The sequence below is a fragment of the Fukomys damarensis genome, unplaced genomic scaffold (genome assembly GCF_012274545.1).
Source record: "Fukomys damarensis isolate Sample0158 unplaced genomic scaffold, DMR_v1.0_HiC HiC_scaffold_36, whole genome shotgun sequence".
NCBI classification, from domain to species: Eukaryota; Metazoa; Chordata; class Mammalia; order Rodentia; family Bathyergidae; genus Fukomys; species Fukomys damarensis.
This window is the reverse complement of record NW_022900948.1, coordinates 46774065-46795275: the sequence shown is the minus strand read 5'-3', so window position 1 is coordinate 46795275 and position 21211 is coordinate 46774065. Positions and strand designations below refer to the sequence as shown.

The following is a 21211-nucleotide window of genomic DNA, read 5'->3' as shown; positions in this document are numbered from 1 at the left end:
AGCACTGAGAGACATTCAGCTCTAAGTAATTATGCTCAGTCCACATGGAGGATGTAGAATCATTGCTGTTCTCTTTCATTCATCCCTGCTGATGCCAGAGGCCTCACCTTGTGTTGAGATTCCTCATCATGAAAACTCCTGGGCTCAGCTCTTTGAACACCTTCATATCTCTGCTCTACAGCCCAGCACACCTCCCACAGAGGTGATCCATCAAGAAAACTAACCTCTGAGAAGTCGCCTTGACCACCCATCATGGGGCTGCAGAGGCCCAGAGGAGTTTGAATCCAGGTCACCAGACCCAAAGACTGCTCTGCACAGGATTTGAGAAAGCGATCATCCCTCATGGTGAATTTATTGTGGATGAGAACTCCAAGCAGGGAGTTGCAGACAAGGGTCTGATGAGCAGGGACTCTGGGCGACTCTGAGTAAGGAAGGCTGTATGGAGTTAAGGTCCAGGTGTACCTGTGGAGAGTTTGGGCCATATCCCATAAAAGATGAGGGTTACTGCAGGCTGAGGAGTGGGGCATCTCATCCTGTAGTCTTATCAGAGTCATAACAATCCAGAGCTAGTGGGGCTGAGTGGGACACTACCCACTGACCTAGTATGGATACTGAGCACCGCCAAGGAACAAGGCCTGCCTCTGTGTCCTCCCGTGGAGTACCTGCATATCCCTGAGTGGGCTATTGGACATAACTCTTCCAGAGAAGTCTGTGCCTATGGGATGTGACTGACAGACCAAAAAGATGCTCCTGCCAACAGTTCATCGAGATGTTCTGTACCTTGGCCTGTGTATTCCTGTAGCAGATGGGAAAGGAAGCATCTCCCATCTCCTAGACATGGTGACAGAAAGAAATTGCATCATCAATGGCCCAACAAAGCCAGCAAACTCCCCCCACCATTCCTGGGCTACGACCAGACCTTCTTCCACCAACGCTGAACCCAGTCCTATGGATAAGTTTTATTTCTTTTTTATTTGTTCTTTGGCAACCCTGAGGTAATGATATCACTACTTACACCACTTTTGTTAATTGTTCATTACACAAAGTACCTCTGTTCAATCTTTTGTGTGGTTCTGACTTCTAATTAAACTCTGATTCACATAATTATATATTATTAAAAGGTAAATTCTATGGGCAAGTGGAACAAGTTGGACAGCAATTATGGGGACAAGAGGTGCTTGGGTTTTAAATGGAATGATCCAAGTCAGCCTAACCAAGGTGACATTTGAACACAGAACTAAAGATAATGGAGGGAAAGAGCCATGAACAAATCAGGTAGAAAATGAGTGCCAGTGTAAGGAACATCTAATTCAGACCGGGAGTGGGGAGAGGGTGCCAGAATGTGCCAGGAACAGCTTGAAGGGGAGAGCAACTGGACCAAGTGATGTAGGGAGGGCTGGCCAAAGACAGGAAACACAGAGGGCAGGACCACCCATGGGCCACGGCGAGGCATTAGCTTTTACTCTTAGCGAAATGGGAAGAGCATGGAGGGTTCTGACAAGAGTCAGGATGTAACATAGTTCCACCGGGTCACCCGAGATTACACTGAGGAGAGATGCTGGGGAGAGTACAGAGCTAGAGGAGTCGGTTTGAAAGATAATGCAATAATCAAGGCCAGAATGATGGCATTATTGCATCTACTTGGGCATGAAGGAATGACGTGTTGTAGACTTACATATGCACCAAGAGAAGGGGAAATGGGTCCGAGCCAATAAAAGGACTGTTTTTTTAACACTGGACCACAGAAAATTCAGGCTATGATCTTGGGCAACGGGGGTGAATGAGGTCACCAGTTGTCATGACAGTGCTAAGCCCAAGATAATCCCAACACCATGGTGGAAAAGGGATCTAACAGGACAGAGGGGCCTCACTGAGGGAGGAGATGAAGGCGGAGCTGAGGGGAACTGCAATGACCAGAACACATGAGACAAACACGCACAAGGGCAGTGTGGAGAGAGTGCACCGGAGCTCCACCGAGGGACTTGTCAGCAGCCCGCAAAGTGTCAGGCCATCGTTAAAGTGGAGAGTTTCACAGTCTTGAGAAGACAAGCTCAGCTAAGGAGCAACTTCAGAAATGTGGGGAAAACAGCACCCAGCAATGCAAGAGTGCGAATCAGTAGAGGGTCCAAGACAATCCAATGAAGAAAGAACAAACTTTTTAACACGTGGCTCTGGGACAACGGACACGCAACTTATGAAAGAAGGAGGTTGAACTTCTCAATAGCACGTGCAAAACTCTACTTGAAATGGATCAAAGACCTAAATGTGAGAACTGATATCATAAAACTCTTAGACAGTAAACAAATCCTTGTGACTTTGGTTTTGACAACACCTGCCCCATTGGGCTTAAAAAGAAACAGACACCAAAAACTAGAGTGCATCAAAATTTAAAACTTTAAAATCAAGGGATTTTGCCAAAACTTTAAATGATAAGATATACTTGAAAAATGACAAGAAATCCTTGAAAACCACTTATCTGAGAAGGGTCAAATGTAAAAAATATATAAAATCATCTTATAACACAACAACAAAAAAGATAATTATCTCAATTAAAATCAAAATTAACTTTAGTAGACATTTCTCTAGAAAATATAAAGATGACTAATAATCATGTATAAAAAGATGTTCATATATAAAAATCATATATGAAAACATGATTAGTAATTAGAGAAATGGAAATCAAAGTTTTAAGAAATACTACTTTATGGCCATCAGGGTGATTGGAATCAAAACAACAGATAAGCTGGGCGTGGTGGTGCACATCTGTAATCCCAGCACTCAGGTGAGGTTGAGACAGGAGGATCGTTGTGAATTCAAAACCAGCCTGGGCTACATAGTGAGCTCCAGTTCAGTCTCAACTACATAGTGAGACCCTGTCTCAAAAAAACCAAAAACCAAAAACCAAAAACAAACAACAGGTAGTGACGAGGGCTGACAAAAATTGTAGAAATCAGAATACTTGTACCCAGCTGTTGGGAAAATAAATTGGTGCAGCGCCTCATAAAAGATAGTCCAGTTGTTTATCCAGAAAATAAACATGAAACAGCCAAATGATACAGAACCAAGAATTAGCTAGTCATATAAATGAAACAAATTAGCAAATATTAAAATAGTTTTGAAATGACAGAAGAGGTGATTTAATGGAATTATTTAAACTTCTCCCTACTCCTACTTATCTAACTTCTATTTTGCTATTTATTTCCTCTTTATTCTACTTTGCTCTTTTGGCAATATTTAAGCTTGTGTGTCTGACTTACTTCACTTAATATTATGTTCTCAGGTTGCATCCATTTACCTATGCATGCCTCAGGCTTGTCTTGTTTGTGCTCAAGTTATGAGCTCTTCCCTGTGTGTAAATACCACATTTCCCTAATTCATATATCTGGTGATGGGTACATACACTGCTTCCAAGACCAGGCTATTAGAAATTGTGCTGTTATGAACCTGTATATGCATGTGTCCCTGTAGCAAGATGACTTTAATTCTTCTGGGGAGATGCCTAGAGGGAGGAGACCTGGGTGAAATGGAATTTCTAGTTTTCATTTTTTGAGGACTCTCCACACTGATCTCCATAGTGATTGTACTAGTTTACATTCCTATCAACAATGTAGAAGGGTTCTTTTTTCTCCAGGTCTTCACCAGCATTTATTATTATTATTAGATTTCTTGATGATGGCCATTCTTTCTGGAGTAGGGTGATATCTCATTGTAGTTTTAATCTACATTTCTTTAATGGACAGCAATGTTGAACACATTTTCTTGTATTTATTGGCCATTTGTACTTCTGATAAGTGTCTATTCATTTTTTTGTTGCCCATTAGTTTGATTGGGTCTTTTCTGTGAGGGGGTCTAATTTTTGAGTTCTTTATGTATTCTAGACATTAGTCCGTTGTCCAGGGAATAGCTGACAAAAATCTTTTCTCATTCTATAAGCTGTCTCTTTACTCTGTTGATGATTTGCTGTGCAGAAACTTGTAAATTTGGTGTGATCCCATTTGTCCATTCTTGTTAGTGTTTTTGTGCCTATTTCTTCCCTGCCTATGTTTACCTATAATATCTTTCAGCAGATTTTTTCTATTTTAACAGTTAGGCTTTTGATCCATTTTTACTTTACTTTAGTATGTGATGAGATACATGGGTCTAGACTCATTCTTCTATGTATAGATAACCCATTTTCCAGGCACCACTTATTGAAGAGGCTATCTAGGGCCAGGGATTTAGCTCAGTGGTGCCGCTGCCTGCCTTGTAAGCACAAGGTCCCATAGTTCAATCCACAGTACAAAAAAAAAGAGGTTATCTTTTGGTATTTTGATTGGGATTGCATTGAATTTGTGTATCTGTTTTGGAAGCACAGCCATTTTTACCATATTGGTTCTGCCTATTGAGTTACATGGGATATCTTTCCATTTTCTGATGTCTTCCTCGATTTCCTTTTTCAAAGTGATATTATTGTCATTGTAAAGGTCTTTCTCTTCCTTGGTTAGGTTAATTCCTATTTAATTTGTTTTGATGCTATTGTGAATGGTATTAGTTTCTTAATTTCTTTTTCAGCGAATTCATTTTTAGTGTATAGGAATGCTATTGATTTTTGTGTGCTTATTTTGTATCCTGCTATATTGCTGAATTTGGCTGTTAATTCTGGGTGTCTTTTGGTAGAGTTTTTGGGGTTTTATAAGTAGAAGTTCATGTCATCTGGAAAGAATGATACTTCGACTTTATCATGTCCTATATGTGTCCCTCCACTTCTTTCTCATGTCTGGTTGCTCTGGCTAATGTTTTGAGGACTATGTTGAACAAGAGTGGTGATAGTGGATATCATTGTTTTGTTCCTGATTGTTCAGTGTTCCCCCATTCATTATGATGTTGGCAATAGGTTGGCCATAATGGCTTTTATCAGATTGAGATAAGGTCCTTTGGTATCTGTTTTCTTCAGGGTTTTTATCATGAATAAATGTTGGATTTTGTCAAAGGCTTTTTGTATGTCTATTGAGATGATCATGTGATTTTTGTCCTTGCTTCTGTTAACATGATGAATTACATTTATTAATTTGCTTATGTTTTGTTGTTGTTGTTGTTGTTGTTTGTTTTTGTTTTTTTTTTTTGCTTATGTTGAACCATCCTTGCATTCTGAGGATGAAGCCTACTTTGTTGTGGTGTATGGTCTTTTTCATAATTTGTTGCTCTATGCTTGCCAGTATTTTATTAAAGATTTTTGCATCTATGTTCACTAGAGATCTTGGCCTATAATTCTCTTTTTTGGTTAGATCCTTGTCTAGTTTTAGAGTCACAGTAATGGTACCTTCCTGTAGTGACTTTGAAAGTATTTCTTTCCTTTCAATTTCATTAAAGACCCTGAGGAGTATTGGTGTTAGATCTTCCCCGAAATTCTTTTTTTTGGGGGGCGTCCTGGGGTTTGGAGATCGAACTTGGGACCTTGCACTTGCAAGGCAGGTGTGGTGCCACTGAGCTAAATCCCCAACCCTTCCCTGAAATTCTTGTAAAATGTGGCTATAATCTATCAGGCCCTGGGAGTCACTTAGCTGGTAGTGTTTTAATACTGCTTCAATTTTATTGCCTGGCATTGGATTGTTCAAGATTTTTAAGTCTTCTTGTTTTGGTAATTCATATGAATCTGGGAATCTCTCCATTTCTTCTGAATTCTCCAACTTTCTTGCATATGTGTTTGTGAAGTAGTTGCTAATAATTTTCTGGATTCTGACAGTGTCTGTTGTGATTTCACCTTTTTCATATCTAATATCTGAATGCTTGAAACTTTCCCAAGCATACCATTATCTTCAATAAAAGATTACTTCGCTTAATACTTGCTCTTAATACAGAGCAAGAGTAATTTTTTTCTACCCGATAAAGTACTCTCTAAGCTTGCCAATTTTTCCTCTGAGCTTCTTTCTGCAGATCTCCCTGCAAGTCTTCTTGGGGAGAACTGTAGAACCAAAGTGCAAACACAACACAGACCATCAACCCAACTCAGGCAGAATCAACAATGCAGCACCAAACCAACTCTTCTAGCCACATAGCACCAATGGCTGAAAACTCAGATGCAAAAGTATGAAGTGTGGCTTGAAGGATTGCTTGGTATGTTGCATTAAACTGGCCATGTCATTTATGTGTTAGCTGGATCCTTAAGGAGGGGACCTGATGCATGGAAGTGGAACATTTATAAAAAAAAAAAAGAAGCGTACGTGAAAGTGTGAGCTTTGATACCCAAACTATGAGCCTCTTCCTTTGCCTGAGGAGACCAGACTTCTGATCTTTGGAATTTGCTACTGGAGCAGCTGAGTAGGGTAAGTGGTACTATTGTTAGGCCCAGAGGGCTTCCTGCTAATGTTCAATCTGGTGGAGTGTATCATCACGCATGTGCTGAGAACTCCAAGACTCTTGGCACATGACGATTCTAGGCCACCCCACACTGACATGACCACATTCCGGCAGCATAAGGCCAGGGCCCCTAAGGTAACTGAGGACCTCATGCTGCCAGGAGAAAGCATTGTCGGTTTTGGCCAACATGGGACAAAGCATTTTCTAAGCAAGGCCTATGACTGTGGATATGCATGTAACTTAGTAGTATCTCTCCAAGGACCTGAAAGCCTGTTATTTAAAATATAATTACTGGGAAGGACAAGGCCTCAGTCTCCTAGCCTTTGTGGCAGCACAGAGTCCTAACTTCCAGAATTGCCACCAGTGGGCACAGTTAATGCCAACTATCAAACATCATAACACAGAAAGTAAAAGATGTGACTAATAGGACGGGGAGTGTCAGGAGGAGTCACACAGGAACGTGAACAGAGTTTAATATGAAGAGTAAGTAACTAGTAACAAGACAGAGCCTACTACAAAGACAATACTAATGAATATGAAAATAGAAATCAGAGCAAGAGTCTCCCCATGATTGAGGTAGAAAATTCAACACAGTTACCCTGAACAGAGTGTGACTTTGAAAGTATTTCTTCCCTTTCAATTTCATTAAAGACCCTGAGGAGTATTGGTGTTAGATCTTCTCTGAAATTCTTTTTTTTGGGGGGGGGGTACCGGGGATTGGAGATAGAACTTGGGACCTTGCACTTGCAAGGTAGGTGTGACTCCACTGAGCTAAATTCCCAGCCCAGAGATTGGCCAAAGTTGGTGCTATGGGCTAGGGAACCCATGGAATTCTCTAGGATCCTGCCCAGAGTGATGCTGCCAGCATTGACGTGAGCTCCGCTGGACATCCTGTTTGCTACTGCATCCTGCTTGTCTGCTGTAGAACAAGAAGGAAGAATAAGACCCTGAAATCTATCTATAGGAAAGCCCCTGCTCCAGGCAAAGGAGACATATCTGAGGATCCAGCCCTTGAAAATCTCATCTTTCTATGGTTCCCCTCCTGTGCTTCTGTGAGTCCCTCAAGAGCACCAAGCCCTATCCCCAGTCCCTGCTCTGAACAGGGCTTCTTTCTACTCACTGGTTTACTTAGTTCTCTGTGTCCAGTGACCTCAGGGAAATCGCCATTACCCATGGATGTCCAGGACACCAAGGAGGGTTTCCACCCAAGGTCCCAGTGCCTAAAGGGACTTCAAAGCCCATTGGCCTCACCTTAGCCATAGAACACAAAATGCATTTGAGTCTCATTTGGGCACCAAGAGCTGCAGCAGATGAGCCCCCTGCAAGGCTGACTGGAGGTATGTTTCCCTCATCTTCAGGCTCCACCAGAGAAGAATTCCTCCAACCCTAACCGAGGAAAGCAAAGAGCAGTACAGAATTTCCTGCACAGGCATATCCTGAGCTCAGAGATGCCCTGCCCCAACTTCCCTGGCCCTTCCATGAAGGTCGGCTATAGGGAACAACACAGTGAGAAGGGGAGACCCCTGGGGTATCTGACCTCCAAAGGCTCATAAGCAGGACATTTCCCAGCCTGGGCCATGGAGATGCTCTACTTGGGGAGGGCATGGTCCTCCAACCCTCTTTTCTCCTATAATGGGTAGTACATCCACAGTGCTTGCCTCGCTAGTGAGCAAATACTGTAGAAGGGACCAGCTGAGTCAAGAACCCAACTTCACTGCCCCTTAGGAACCTCACATACAGGCAGACTTCTTTTGTCCTGAGTCTTTCAGTCAGAACCTCACAGTTCCATGATAACTGGAGGTGTTGTCTTAGGAGGTGTCGAATGTATTTTTTCTGTAAATAACCACAGACATAGGAAAGACTGTGGTATATGTGAGAATTTGACACCATATATTATATATCTATGACCTTCTTACTGAATTAGCCTCCCGGACCCTCTTGAGAAAGACCCTATCTTCCAGCCTACCCCCTATGAACTTCTCCTGAGGAGAGGAGGGGCTAATTTCTCATTCCTTTGAATTAGGACTCAGCTATGAGCATTTTTGTGTGATCCTCTTTTCTGCATATTCGGTGCTCTGAATCCAGGCTTTGCTGCCCTTGAGAGTCCAGCCTGCCTAAACTAGCTCATTTCCAGGGATGGTAAAGACCTCACCTGTAAGTCTCACCTTTCCAATGCAAAAAACACAACTGGGCCATGTTCCAGCAACAGATACCAGGCCACTAGGGACCATTCTGAAAGCTCAGACTTCTGGAACTTCCCTGACTTGTTGTAAGCCTATCCCCTTTCTTTCACCACAGTCCCCCACTCAGGCTCTTGCCCAGACCCTCTCTCCATCTGCCCAGCTTGCTGTGCTACTCTACCAGTGGCCCTGAGGGTGTGGCAATCAGCTGTGCACAGAGAACTGTAATGTGATGGAAATTCCCTCCCTCCTGATCCTCAGGGTCATGTCTGAGCCTCTGGCCACTCCTGCTAAAACAAAACCCAGGGCAGGTATGTTGACACATGCCTGTAATCTCAGCTACTTGGAAGATTGAGTTTGAGGCCAACCTGGGAAACTTAGGGGCATCTCATCTCAAAATGAAATCAGATGGGCCGGAGAAGCAGCTCTGTGGTAAAACATGTGCCCAGTATGCATGAGACACGGAGTTCCATCCCCATACAAAAAAAAAAAAAAAAAAATCTAAGCCCAGTAGACATATGAGCAGCAGAAGTTGACCATCTTTATTGACAGCAGAAGTTTGGGGAGATGTGTGTGCTGGGCCCTGTTCTCTCTTGCAGTTCGTTCGGAGTTCTGCCCTTGGGAGGTGAAGGGCAGCAGGGTCCCAGCTCCTCGTTTCTAGGCCGTGTCTGTCTCTCCTTCCTTGTACTAAATCTCTCTGGACAATTTACAGGCATCTGTAGACCCAGAAGGAGATAAAGGGTAAGGAGGAGTGTTTGTGTAGTCACCATTTGACTCAAGAAAAGAAAAGCTGAAGGGCAAGCTCAGGGATAACGGAAATCATGAATGAAAGGGAAAAGGACATCAGGAAAAATCCCCTCTCATTACCGGCCCGAGGAGGGTTAATGAGTTCTTTTATTTTCAGATTCTTGCTGTCCACAAACTCCTGAAAGACCGCTATGGCCTCCTGGTCTTCATCCAGAGTGTGGGCTGCGGGTAAGATGAGTAAAGTGGGTAGAGGAAACCGGATGCCCATGTCCGTGTGGGTGTGAGGAGGGGCCCCTCACTCCGGGCTGGCTGCTCACAGCTCCCCGGGGCCTCCACACTCCGCCAGGACAATCTGAAGGCTTCACAACAAATGGATCTCAGCAGCCCGGGCCCTGTGAGCAGGGGACAGAGGCAAAACTGCCTGCACATGCACTGTGGGCCTGGAGGTGCCCTGCCCCAACTCCACTGTGAGGGACCTGAGGGAGAATAAAGTGGAAAAAAGAGGGGTGCACATATCTGTGCTCTTCTTACCGAATCAGCCTCCCAGCCCCTTGAGCAAGTCCCTATCTCCAGCCTGGCCCATAGAAACGTTCCCCACCCATCGGATCTCGTCCAGGGTCCTCTGCATCCCCCAGCTCTTCCAGCACCTCTGCCCCACCTCCACAGCCCTGGAATCTGTCTCAGAACAGTGTGTGGGAAGTGGGGGTTTCTGTTGCCTCTTCCGGCTCCATCCCAGACCCCTGCACGGTGCTCCTAGGACCACCAAGGCCAGAGTCCCCAGTGGGTCGGAGGCAGGGGTGGCCGGATGTGGTGGGGAGGGACGGGAAGATGGACAAGGAAGGCTGCACAAGATTGACAGGGGCTCCACGGCCGGAAGGATCCTCGGAGCAGGAACACTGCAGCTCTCTGGCAGGGGTTAGAGAGTGTGGGAAGAGCTGCGAGTCTCAGGAGGGAGACGAGGCTCGACAGGGATCTGCTGACCTTTGGGGTGGCTACTCTCTAGGCTGGGTCCAGCACACAGAAGGTTTGGAGCAGAGCTCTGGCCTCTGCCCCCTGAGTGACAGGACTCTGCTGCTTCTGTCATGACAGCAGCCGTGTCTCCAGACATCGTTGCTCCACGTCTCTGGGAGCAAAGGAGCCCAGACCGAGTGCTTTGGTCAGAGTAGGATCATGCCAAGAGGTCACCGAGGAGGAGAGGAAGGGGCCAGGCCTAGTGGGGCCTGAGGGGCCATGGGCTTCCGGCACCAGCATTGGTCCCGTGAGCACTTCCCAGAGCGCGTACATCCCTCTCCCTGCACGAGTCTGGGAAGCTCAGCAAGGGCTCCCTGGGTGGGAACTGCTCTGTGCTGGCTGAGAAGATGGCACTCTTCTCCGTGCCTAGCCCACAGAGTCTCACAAACTCAGGAAAGGCTGGACTCACCCATGAGCATCATCATCTGGTAATACATGTAGTTCATGTAGCCCCTGAAGTAGGTGATGCCGTGATTCTTCCCTGGCAGGAAGTAGACATAGATGGTATGTTTCCATCCTGCAGGTGACACAGACTGAGTGAACGTCGGGTCTCTTTATGAGGATTCTCCTGAAAAAAAGAATTCCCAACCGCATGCTTACGGGTTATAAAGGTGCCAGGTTCATCTCCTACATCCAGGGGCAGCTTGAACTCAATGCATCCAATGGGTTTCCTGGAACACAGGACATAAACGTGGTTCCCGAGGCTGAAACCTGCCCAGCCCCTCTTCACTTCTCTCTGCCATGAGCCAGGGTGATTCAACTGTGTGGCCAGCACATCTGGAGGTCCCGCCTTCAAGTTCCCAGGGCCCTGGAGCCTGAGGCTGCCAAGGAATAACGGAAACTGGATGTCACATTTTACTGGCACATGAGGCTCCTTAAACAGCTGTGGCTGGTCAGGGTCTGGCACCCAGCAAACTCAAGCCCAAGAAAGACGCCGGGTAGCCCAGCCTGGGGTTTCTAAGAGCCTCTGGAGACTTCTGTCCTAGTCTAGAGGACAAGGCTCGGGAACTCATGGCTAGCACTTGCTTTTTTACAGTATTAGAAATGTAAGTCAGGGGTACTCCACTATTGAGCGACTTCCCCAGCCTGTCTTCTGCCTACCTATTTATCCATCCATCCATTTCACTTATTATTTTGGTTTTTTTTTTAGAGAAAGTGAATCACTAAGTTGCCCAGGCTGACTTCAAACTTGTGATCCCCCTGCCTTGGTCTCCTGGGTAGCTGGGACAACGTGCCTGTGCCAGCATAGCAGCTAGATGTCCTCTGCGGTAACAGACCACAGCCCCCATGGCTCCATATTCCCTCTGCAGTGGACACAAACTGGGGAGAAGCTGGGCAGGTGTGGAGCCGATGGCCGCTCCACACTGAGTCCAGGCCAGCCTGGGCCCTGGCTCATACCTGGGCTTTTCCTACCTAGGAGGCCAGGTCGGCCCTGGGTGTCCAGATGTTCCTCCAAATGGCTTTCTCAGATGACAAGGCCCTGAGTCTATCCTTGCTCCAGGCTGGGCTCCTTACAGATGAGGGAACCTGCTGAACCTGAAGAATCCCGAAGGACCCCAGAGGGCTGTCTGCGCATAAAAATGAGCGCAGTGCTGGGGCAAGGCTTCTCTAGGAGCGAAGAGAGCTGTGAGGCAAAGTCAAGGCCACACAGCGAGCGCCCGCACAGATCGTAGCAGGTGGGCAGCACAGCCCCATGCGCCCAGCTCGGCGTCAGTGTGAGCTCTGCCCCTGTAGCTACAGAGGCCGCCTGGCACATTGCCAGGATACAGAAAGAGGAGGACTTACTCCACGTAGAGGACAGAATGAGTTCATACGAGGAGGCCCCATGCTCAGAGCAGAGAGGGGAGCCCGGGTACAGGGTACTCACATGAGGTTCATCCTGAGCTCCAGCTTATTTTGACTGTTTTTGCGCAACTTCATGGGAGGCATTGGGTGGTTCCTCGTCTCATCAGGAATAGGCAGGTCTCCTGCCCAGCGTATCATGTACCAGGTTCCTAAAAGCTGGAGAGGAAAAAGTCATCCCTGAGCAGGATGCAGGGCAAGGGGAGCCATGACAGGGGATCCAGGCTGGAGCCAAAGAGAGAACAGAGGTGGGAGGGGCCTTGGCTTAGGGCCTCAGTGAAGGCTTCAGGGCCTGCAACATTGGAGGAGCGGGAGAGGTCCTGGCCGCAACATGACCCCTCTCTGTCAGCAGGAGGCTGGGCCAGGAGGGCCAGGACAGGGGCCTTCCTAGATGACACACTTCCTGGGTGTGGCTCTGGCCAAGGCCCTGCGCAGACCTCCAAGGGGCAAATGGGAAAAGTTGCCCAAAGGACCAGGAGACGCCCTCATCTGTAAGGGAGTGAGAGAGGAAGACAGCAGATGAGGGGTGACCAGGCACAATGGACAGCAAGGCAAGACGATCACTGCTGCTGGGCCGCGACCAGCTCACAGGCTCTGGTCTACGCCTCCGTCCCCTGCCAGTACCCGAGTCCTCTAGAAATTGGGCTCATTGGTGTTCTTCCGGATCTGAGGGACAAATGTCACTGAATGTGACAGTCAGAGCCCTTACATACATGACTCCACGCGGACCTCACATGCCGTTCCCGTCGACCATTCACTGCCTATACCCAGGGCCTTGGGGGTGTGGATGAGGCCCGGCAGGTCTCGGGAAGAAGGGCCCTGGGCACAAGGGTGAGGGAGGAGCCAGGCCAGGCGTCGGTGTGGGAAGAGCAGAGAGGGGAACATGGCATGGTCAGCAGCCGGCCAGCACCCCGAGAGAGAAGAGGCCAGCTGCCTGTCCCTGTGGGGGGGCCCTGGGGTCAGGATGGCTGGGCCAGGAGCCGGACTTGCTGCTAGATGGAGCTGGGGTGCCTGGAAAATGGCCTTGACCCCCAGACCTGTTTGAGACCAGGCCATCAGATATGGGAAACTCCATTTTTGTCCTTCAGCCCCAGGTCCTGGCTTTACGTGGCATCTTCTCCAGGGGCTCAAATCTTGTCCTAAAACCCACCCGGGCCAGAGATAACAGTTTAAAACTCTGGGGAAAATCCTTGGGCTTGTAAAGACACTCATGTGCGAGCTTTTCTCTTGGAAATGGAAATGCTGAATGAATCCATGGTGGTGGCGGGACGAAGCTTCTCTGGAGCTCACAGCAGGTGGAGTGAAGAGGCAGACCCCTGCGTCACAGGGACGGTGACACCCAGTGCATGAGCAACTGGGGCGGCCTCACTAAGCCACTGCTCAGCCGCTGTGCACCCTCGGGGAGGCAGGACCACGGGGCACTCTCCCTTGGGACTGCTTGGACCCACTCCATAGTCAAGCAGACCCAAGGGCATCCTGCCAACCTCCGCTAGGGCTCTGACCAAAGGGTATGAAACTCTCACCGGGACTAGATCCTGACCTTGGAACCCCAGATCTCACCCCAGCCCTCCCCAGGGATTCACCTCCTCAGCACGAGCAGGAGCCAGCGGAGGCAAGGCGGCCGGCACTGCACAGAAAAGGCTCAGTGCCACGGCCAGCAGGAGCAGCGGCATGGTCCCAGGTCAGCTCTGCGCTCCCAGCCGGCCTCCCCGCTGCGCTGCCCTTTTATCGACACCGGGTGGCTCTAGAGGACCCTGCCCTCCCTCCCCTGCGCAGTCTCCCCCATCTGCTCTGCAGGGCGGTTGCCTTGCTTTGATTGGACCTGGTGAAAGGACGGAGGTGATCTGCGTAATTAGCCATCGGACTGTCCTTGGACACGTTCCGAGGAAGCGTCGTCCTGGGGAGGGTGGCACCGGAGTGGGATGTGCCCGCCTCTGGCGTCTGCAGCCAGGACGGTGATGACAACAACAGCTCCTTGTGCTGTGTCCCAGCCCCAGGAGCCTGGCTCAGCCCCAGTCCTTTCATGTTCTCTGGAATCTCGGGTCAAGGTCAAGATCAAGGTCCCTGTTCCCACCCAAATCAACGTTGTTCAGCCTCTATATTCATCCTGGACCTTTGAACTCAAAGAACATCTACCAGCCTTCCTTCTTCCTTGCTTCCCTGTACACCTACCAAAGATTGCCAGCACCCAGCAGCGTCAATTGCTATTCATCGCACGCGCCCAACCTCCAACACCAGGCTCACAGGGTCTTGGACGAGAGAATGCGGCGGCTTGGGGGTGCCTTTCTTTCTTAGCCTCATTTTGCTGTATGGAGACTGCCTCAGTCCCCAGGGTGGAACAGGGGCGTGAAAATGACAGAACAGTGACACACTCCTTTCCTTGTTTTTCTCCTAATTAAAAAGATAAAATTATTGCAGTAAAGACACACTGCCGTTTAACCCCCTTCAAAATACACTTGCTCTGGCTTCCTACACACTTCTCCCAACATTCTTGCCCCTTTCTGAAGCAGTTATGAAAGTTCTCTTTCACGAGTGTCGTTAGTTGCACTGTCACGGGATTAGTTCAAAACACTCCCCTCTCAGGTTCGCTTTAACTTTGAGGGGAAGCCAGAAGTCACACAGGGCCAGATCTAGAGAATAAGATGGGTGAGGACACAGCGTGCTATCTTTGTGAGTCTGTCTTCTATTAGGTGGCACCGAGAAGCAGCATTCACTGCATTCCTATCAGTACATGTTTGTGATACATAGTAGCTACGTTCATCTGGGGGATTGGCACACGTACACATCCCTCTTAATCCTTCTGTTCCCGGAGCACCTGGGTTACGCCCCACTGTGACAAAGAACGAAACCACACACAGAGGACGTAGGGTGCGAGCAATTTTATTTTAAAGATATAAAAGCAAGGAGATAAAACTCCCGCTAGCTAGGAGGGGTATCTGAGGAGGAAACCCACAAGGACGCTTTGCCTAGGGATTTCAAAGGAGCTCAGGCCATTATGTAAGCGATACCATCTCCACCCTATAGGAGACAGCTGAGGGACACCCGGGAGGTGTTTTGTAAGATCCCTGCAGGCCGTGGCTCAGCGGACTCCATGTTGAGTCCCCTGACTCTATTTTGGGGCTGCTGTCCTTATTCCTGATAGGATCCCAACTCCCGCCTCCCTAATTCCTGTCACACTTTGAACTTCTCCTATCTCCCCAAACCCCAGATTCCCGTCCCATCTCCCCAAAGTCTACCTCCTTGTTTCTATCGTCTACCTTTTACTTTTCTCTTTACTCATACTTCTGGGTTTCTCATATTAAAGAAACTATGTGATATTTAACTGTCTGTATCTCATTTATTTGACTTAGTATTACGGTCTCTCTGTATATCCATTTTCCTACAAAGGACTCAAATTTGTCATTCTTTAGGGTTGAGTAGTACTCCATTGTGCATGCACACACACACACACACACACACACACACACACATATATATACACTTTCTTATACATTCAATATCTAGGGCCCAGCCTGGATTTAGCTATCATGAGACCACTCACTTCTTTGAGCTCCAACTATGTGGCAAGTGCTGACCAGACCCTGGACACAACTTCTCATCGAGGAGGAAGTCACTGCATCTCACTCATCTCACGGAAAGGGAAGCCCCAAGTCTGGCTACTGTGGAGGTGTGGCTCTCCCTAACCCATGGCTGTGCGCACACCCATTAAACATCTTTAAAATATGCAGATCAGAATCTGAAGATCACAGAGGTAAAGGTTCTAATGATTTTTTTTTTCTATTTGAGGTGTTTAAAGCCATGGTGATTTTACTAAAAGATTGCTAAGCTTTTCCACCAGGGTCGGGAAAGTGTTGTTCATGGTGACGAAAGCCCCATAGACTTTTACTTGTGTGTTTGTGAGAGCTGTCCTGGGTGTCGATATGCTGAAGTCACCATGCACATGAGACCATCCCGGGGGAATGCCATTGATCACCGCTGTCATATTGACTGATCCTGTGTGCCTGTCCTCCTGGGAGCCTGACTTCCTGTCCACCTGGTGAAAGGAGAGTCAGCTGGGCAGCCCCATCCCAGGGTCCCAGGGCAGCTCGGTTAGGTTGCCTAGGGAGGAGGGAACCCCTGTCCTTGGTCACCCTGGGAGCTGGCTTGTGGGCCAGGCATTTGTCAGCATGATGGTGTGGCAGGTGTTAACTCTGGACATCACAGGCACACGACATGTGCCGAGGCCCATGTCCAGGACTGGAGCGTGGGGTCTGAAGCGTTATCCTTCCTATACTAAGCTGGTTCCTGAATGCCCCATCCAGTTGGAGGTCCCTGCACTGGGACAGCCCAGGACCCATTGCCAAACCCTGCCTGGCCCCACACTCAGCCCAGCAGCAGGGATGGCTCTGCCCCCTGGCTCAGTGAGTGCTTCAGGGCGGGAGTGTGTGTGGCCATCCATGGCACCTTGGAACCCTGGGACCCAAGGAAGGTGCCTTGAGGGATAGCATTCAGGAAGGACTCCAGGCTCTGGAGTTAGGGTAAGGGCCCTTATCTTATTCAGATTTTCTTGTTGGTGACCCCAGAATCACTCTGAGCCTTGGTTTTCCCACCAGTTAAGTGAGAAATAGGTAGGTTGGCCTGATGGGTTGTTATTGCTACTCTGAGAGAAGTGACAAGTGGGGCCCTTCTTTGCTGGGTGCCTATAGAGAGCTGCATGCCAGCTAGTTAAAGGGACCTGCCGGGCCTAGGTAGGATAGTCCCTCCTCAGGTGGCCCTACTGCTGGCTGGGCCCACGATGGTAAGCCTTATTTAAAGGGGAGAGAGGAAGATCCATTGATTCGTTTAGCAAATACTGACCTGGAGGCCCCAGGGTCTCTGCCTCTGTGAAGTTCACATGCACTCCATCCACTAAAAGGTCATGGCTTCTGGGTTAGCAGGACGAACAGGAAAAATGAAGCATCCACTTCAGTAAAACAGCCCTATATTTGAAAGAAACAAAGGAGAAAAGTCTTGCTTGCCATTTCATCTTGAAAATGAAATAAAGACATGAAGAATAAATGTGCCTTATACTTAGCAAAATATGTGTTATAGTTCCACCTAAATTCAATGTCAACTGGGTATTTGGGATGCATTTATATGACCAAATTATAGCATCTAAGCAAAAGTCTTCTTGGGCCTCCTTAATTTGCTAAAGGCTCCCTAACCCGATATTTGAGTCATTCCCCTAGGAAACCTCCCTCGGGTGATCTTTGACAGTTGTCTCTTCTGTGACTGTCACGTGACCTGATCCGGCCTGGTGCCCCTTGTTGGTGACCTTCCTTGTCCTTCAGAGGGGCGGCCCTCATTCGTTCCTCAACTCCTGCACCCTGTTTCTTACACACTTGCATCCTGATTCTGCCTCCTTCTTCGTGCTCCTATGCCAGGTCTCCTTTCATGATGTCATGATGGTGGACCTTTTGTCCCCGTTTGACCAGGGAGGACACTCGAGCACAGAAGGCCCAGAGGCCTGGTGAAGTCACTCAGGCAGCATGGAGCCTCGGCAGATCTGGGTCCCTGAAGGTGGACAAGGACTCGTAACAAATTGTTTGTCATCAGTGATCTTGGGAATCCAGAGGGGAGCCTGGAGAAGATAAGGTAGCAGGAGAAGAGCAGTGAGCGGCCTGGATGAGTGAGTCCTGTACTGGACACCTCGTCCCACCTGGATGAGCTCTCTACCCACAGGTCGAAAGCCACTCCCATGGCATTAACACTGTCATGTTGCTGGCCAGCACCAGACTGCAGACTTGGATGCACCAAGGGTGTCTACAGAGCCCACAGGAAGAGAGGCGGGACATAGGTGACACACAGGGGATGCTGATGCCTAAAAGGGGATGAAGGTAGGCCAAGCAGACATATATAGTTCATCAGCAGTATGGTCACCCCAGGGTCCCCAATCCAAGACGAGGATGCTTTGTTTCACTTTGCTTGCCACCCTCTCTCCCAAAAACACCAGCTGTCATGTACTTACCCTCTTCAGCTTACAGGTGGAACAGCCTGTGATTTATACTGCCACAAATGTGGGGTGAAGTCACTATTCAGTCTTCAGGCCCCCTGCCATCCCTTGCGTGGTTGTGGTGGATTACTTAATGGTCAGCTCGAGTGGGAACACGCAGCTGAACTGAGTCAGTGTGGTTCTGACAATGGAAGACCCACCTAAGGAGAATGGGAGGGGAAGATTAAATGGCTCTGATTTTCCTGGAGAAGCTGCTAGCCTCGACCACTGGCCCTTGGGCCTTTCTAGTGTAAATCCTTCAGTCTCCTATCTCGGATACTTCAGCCTCCTGATACAGACTTGCATGGGACATTGTGCTGGGCTCCAAGCCCTCAATTGGATCCTTCAGGTCTCTAGCATGCAGACAGATGTTTTGCACTCTTCTACATCTGACTCTTATAAGCATTGACTAATACAACAGTTTGGTGTGTCTCAGAGTCTCAGTTGCTACATCTGTAAAATGGGTGCCATTCTGGGCCACTGGGAATACAGAGTGTGATGATGCCCATAAACAGCCTGGTGGTGCCCTAGTGCATGGCTGCCAGTCAGCGTGACTTACCTTAGATACAATGAGTGAAGAGGAATTGTCTTGTATGCCAAACCACCATTCAGGAAGTACCCAAGGAAATCCTAGACAGAGATAGCAAAGCCAGTATATCAAAGGAGCCCAAAAGAAAGAATACTGCTAACTGGAAGAGTAGTTAAACAAAAGAAAAAATAAATTAGCAATGAAAAAATAATACAATGACAGGAGTTAGTAAATAATTTCCAACAGTAACATTCAATGCAAATAGTCTTAACTCCTTAACCTGAAGGCACAAACTAGCAGATTGGGTCAAAAAACAAAATACAACTATATGTTGCCTGCAAGAGACAATAAAGAAATAGACTAAAAGTGAAAGGATGAAAAACAATACTCCATGCAACTGGAGCCCAAAAACAATCAGGAGTAGCTATCCTATTTTCAGACAAAGTGGACTCAGCCAAAACTGACTGGAATAGACAAAGAAGGACAGTGCATACTGGTAAAAAGACAGTGTTTTATCCAACAGCAACAAATGCAGTACATGGACCTTTCTCCAAAACAGATCATATCTTACACCATAAAGCATGCTTGAATAAATACAAAACAATTGAAATAATCTATTGTATATTATTTGATCATAGTGTAATACACTAGAAATCAACAGCGAAACAAACCACAGAAACTGTGCAAAAGCTTCAAGATTAAATGATAAACTTTTGAATAACAAGTAGATCACAGAATAAATTAGAGAAGGAATAAAAAATGTCCTAAAATCCAAGGCAATCTCATGTCAATATACTAAAACTTATGGGTCACAATGAAAGCAGTTCTAAAAGGAAGTTAATAGTTGTGACTGCTTACATTTAAAAAATAGACCAATTTCAGATACATAACTTAGTGATGAATCTCAAGATCCTAGAAAAAGAAGAGCAGTTCAAACCTAAAATTTGTAGAAAGAAAGAAATTATAAAAATAAGAGCAGAAATTAATGAAATTGAGACTAAAACAGTACAAAGGAAAAATGAATCAAGACTTGGTCCTTTCAAAAGTTAAACAACATTGATGAACCATTAGGCAAAAGAAGAAAAGACTCAATATAAAAGTGGAAAAAGTGAAATCATAGTGGACATCATTGAAATCCAGAGCTTATAAGAAAGTACTTTAAAATTTTATGTTCCAATAAATAATCTAAAAGAAATGCATAAACTCTTAGAAACACGTGAATACTAAAACTGAACAAATATGATATAAAACCCTTAACAAGTCAATAACAGGTATAGAAACAGAGTCAATAATAAAACTTTAGCAACTAGGAAAATCCAAGGACCCAGTGGATTGACTATTGAATTCTACCAGAACTTCATGAGAAAACAAGTACCAATATTCCTGAAACATTTCCATGAAATTGAAAGGGACAGAATTTGCTAGATTCATTCCTTGAAATTATCCTTATATCCCTGGATAAGACTCAATACAATAAAGAAAACTGCTGGTCACTTTCCTTAATGAACATAGACGCTAACGTCCTCAACAAGATATTTGCAAGCAGAATGCAACAAATCATTAAAATGATCATACATCATAATCTAGTTGGCTTTACTCCAAGAATGCAAGGACGGTTCAACATATGTAAATCAATAAATGTAATACGAAAACAGAAATAAGAATAAAAGTCACATGATCCTTACAATAAATGCAGAAAAAGTCTTTGACAAAAATCCAACATCCATTCATGATTAAAAAAAATACCCAAGGAATATAAGCATAAGGACCTTACCACAAAGAGATAAAAGCCATTCATGACAAACCCACTGACAATATTACACTAAACATGGAAAATCTTGAGGGCATTCCATCTAAAATCATGACTAAACTGTTCAACATAGTACTTGAAACATTAGCCAGAGCAATCAGGCAAGAAAAAGAAATAAGAGGGATAAAAAAAAAAAAAAAAAAAAAAAAAAAAAAAAAAAAAAAAAAAAAAAAAAAAAAAAAGAAATTAAAGTATCCTTATTACAGATAACAATCCTTCACATAGGAAACATTAAAAACTCCACCAGGAGACTCTTAGAACTAACAAGAAAGTTCAGCAAAATGACAGAATACAAAATCAAAACACATAATAGCATTCTTGTATACAGGAATGAACCCACTTAGAAGGAAACTGGGAACACAATCCCATTCACAGTAGCTTTAAAAAAGCTTAAAAACTTAGGAATTAACCTAACTGAAGAAGAAAAAGACTTCTACCATGAAAACTAGAGAATTCAGAAAAAAAATCAAAGTGGACATCAGAAAATGGAAAGACATCCTCTGTTCCTGGATAGGTGAACAAATATTGCCCAAAAGGTCATATTAGCAAAATTGCTCTACATATTTAATGTAATCCCAATCAAAATACTAGCACTAATCTTCACAAAACTAGAAAAAACAATCCTAAAATTTATATGGAACCAGAAGAGATTCAATTCCAAAAGCAATCCTAGGAAACAAGAGTAAAACAAGAAGCACTGCAGTCCCAGATTTCAAGTTATATTACAAAGCCACAGTGATAAAAAT

General features: G+C 46.3%; 1 protein-coding gene across 1 annotated transcript; it reads right to left on the bottom strand.

The window, feature by feature from the left end:
• Positions 1–9035: 9035 nt before the first annotated feature.
• Positions 9036–13872, bottom strand: LOC104864465 (vomeronasal secretory protein 2). The gene is made up of 6 exons (XM_010627435.1): positions 13700–13872; positions 12142–12275; positions 10875–10945; positions 10684–10791; positions 9384–9485; positions 9036–9232 (listed from the first exon to the last, which is right to left on the bottom strand). The coding sequence occupies exons 1-6, from the start codon at positions 13787–13789 to the stop codon at positions 9204–9206; spliced, it is 534 nt and encodes a 177-aa protein (XP_010625737.1). The 5' UTR covers positions 13790–13872; the 3' UTR covers positions 9036–9203.
• Between the last annotated feature and the right edge of the window lie 7339 nt (positions 13873–21211).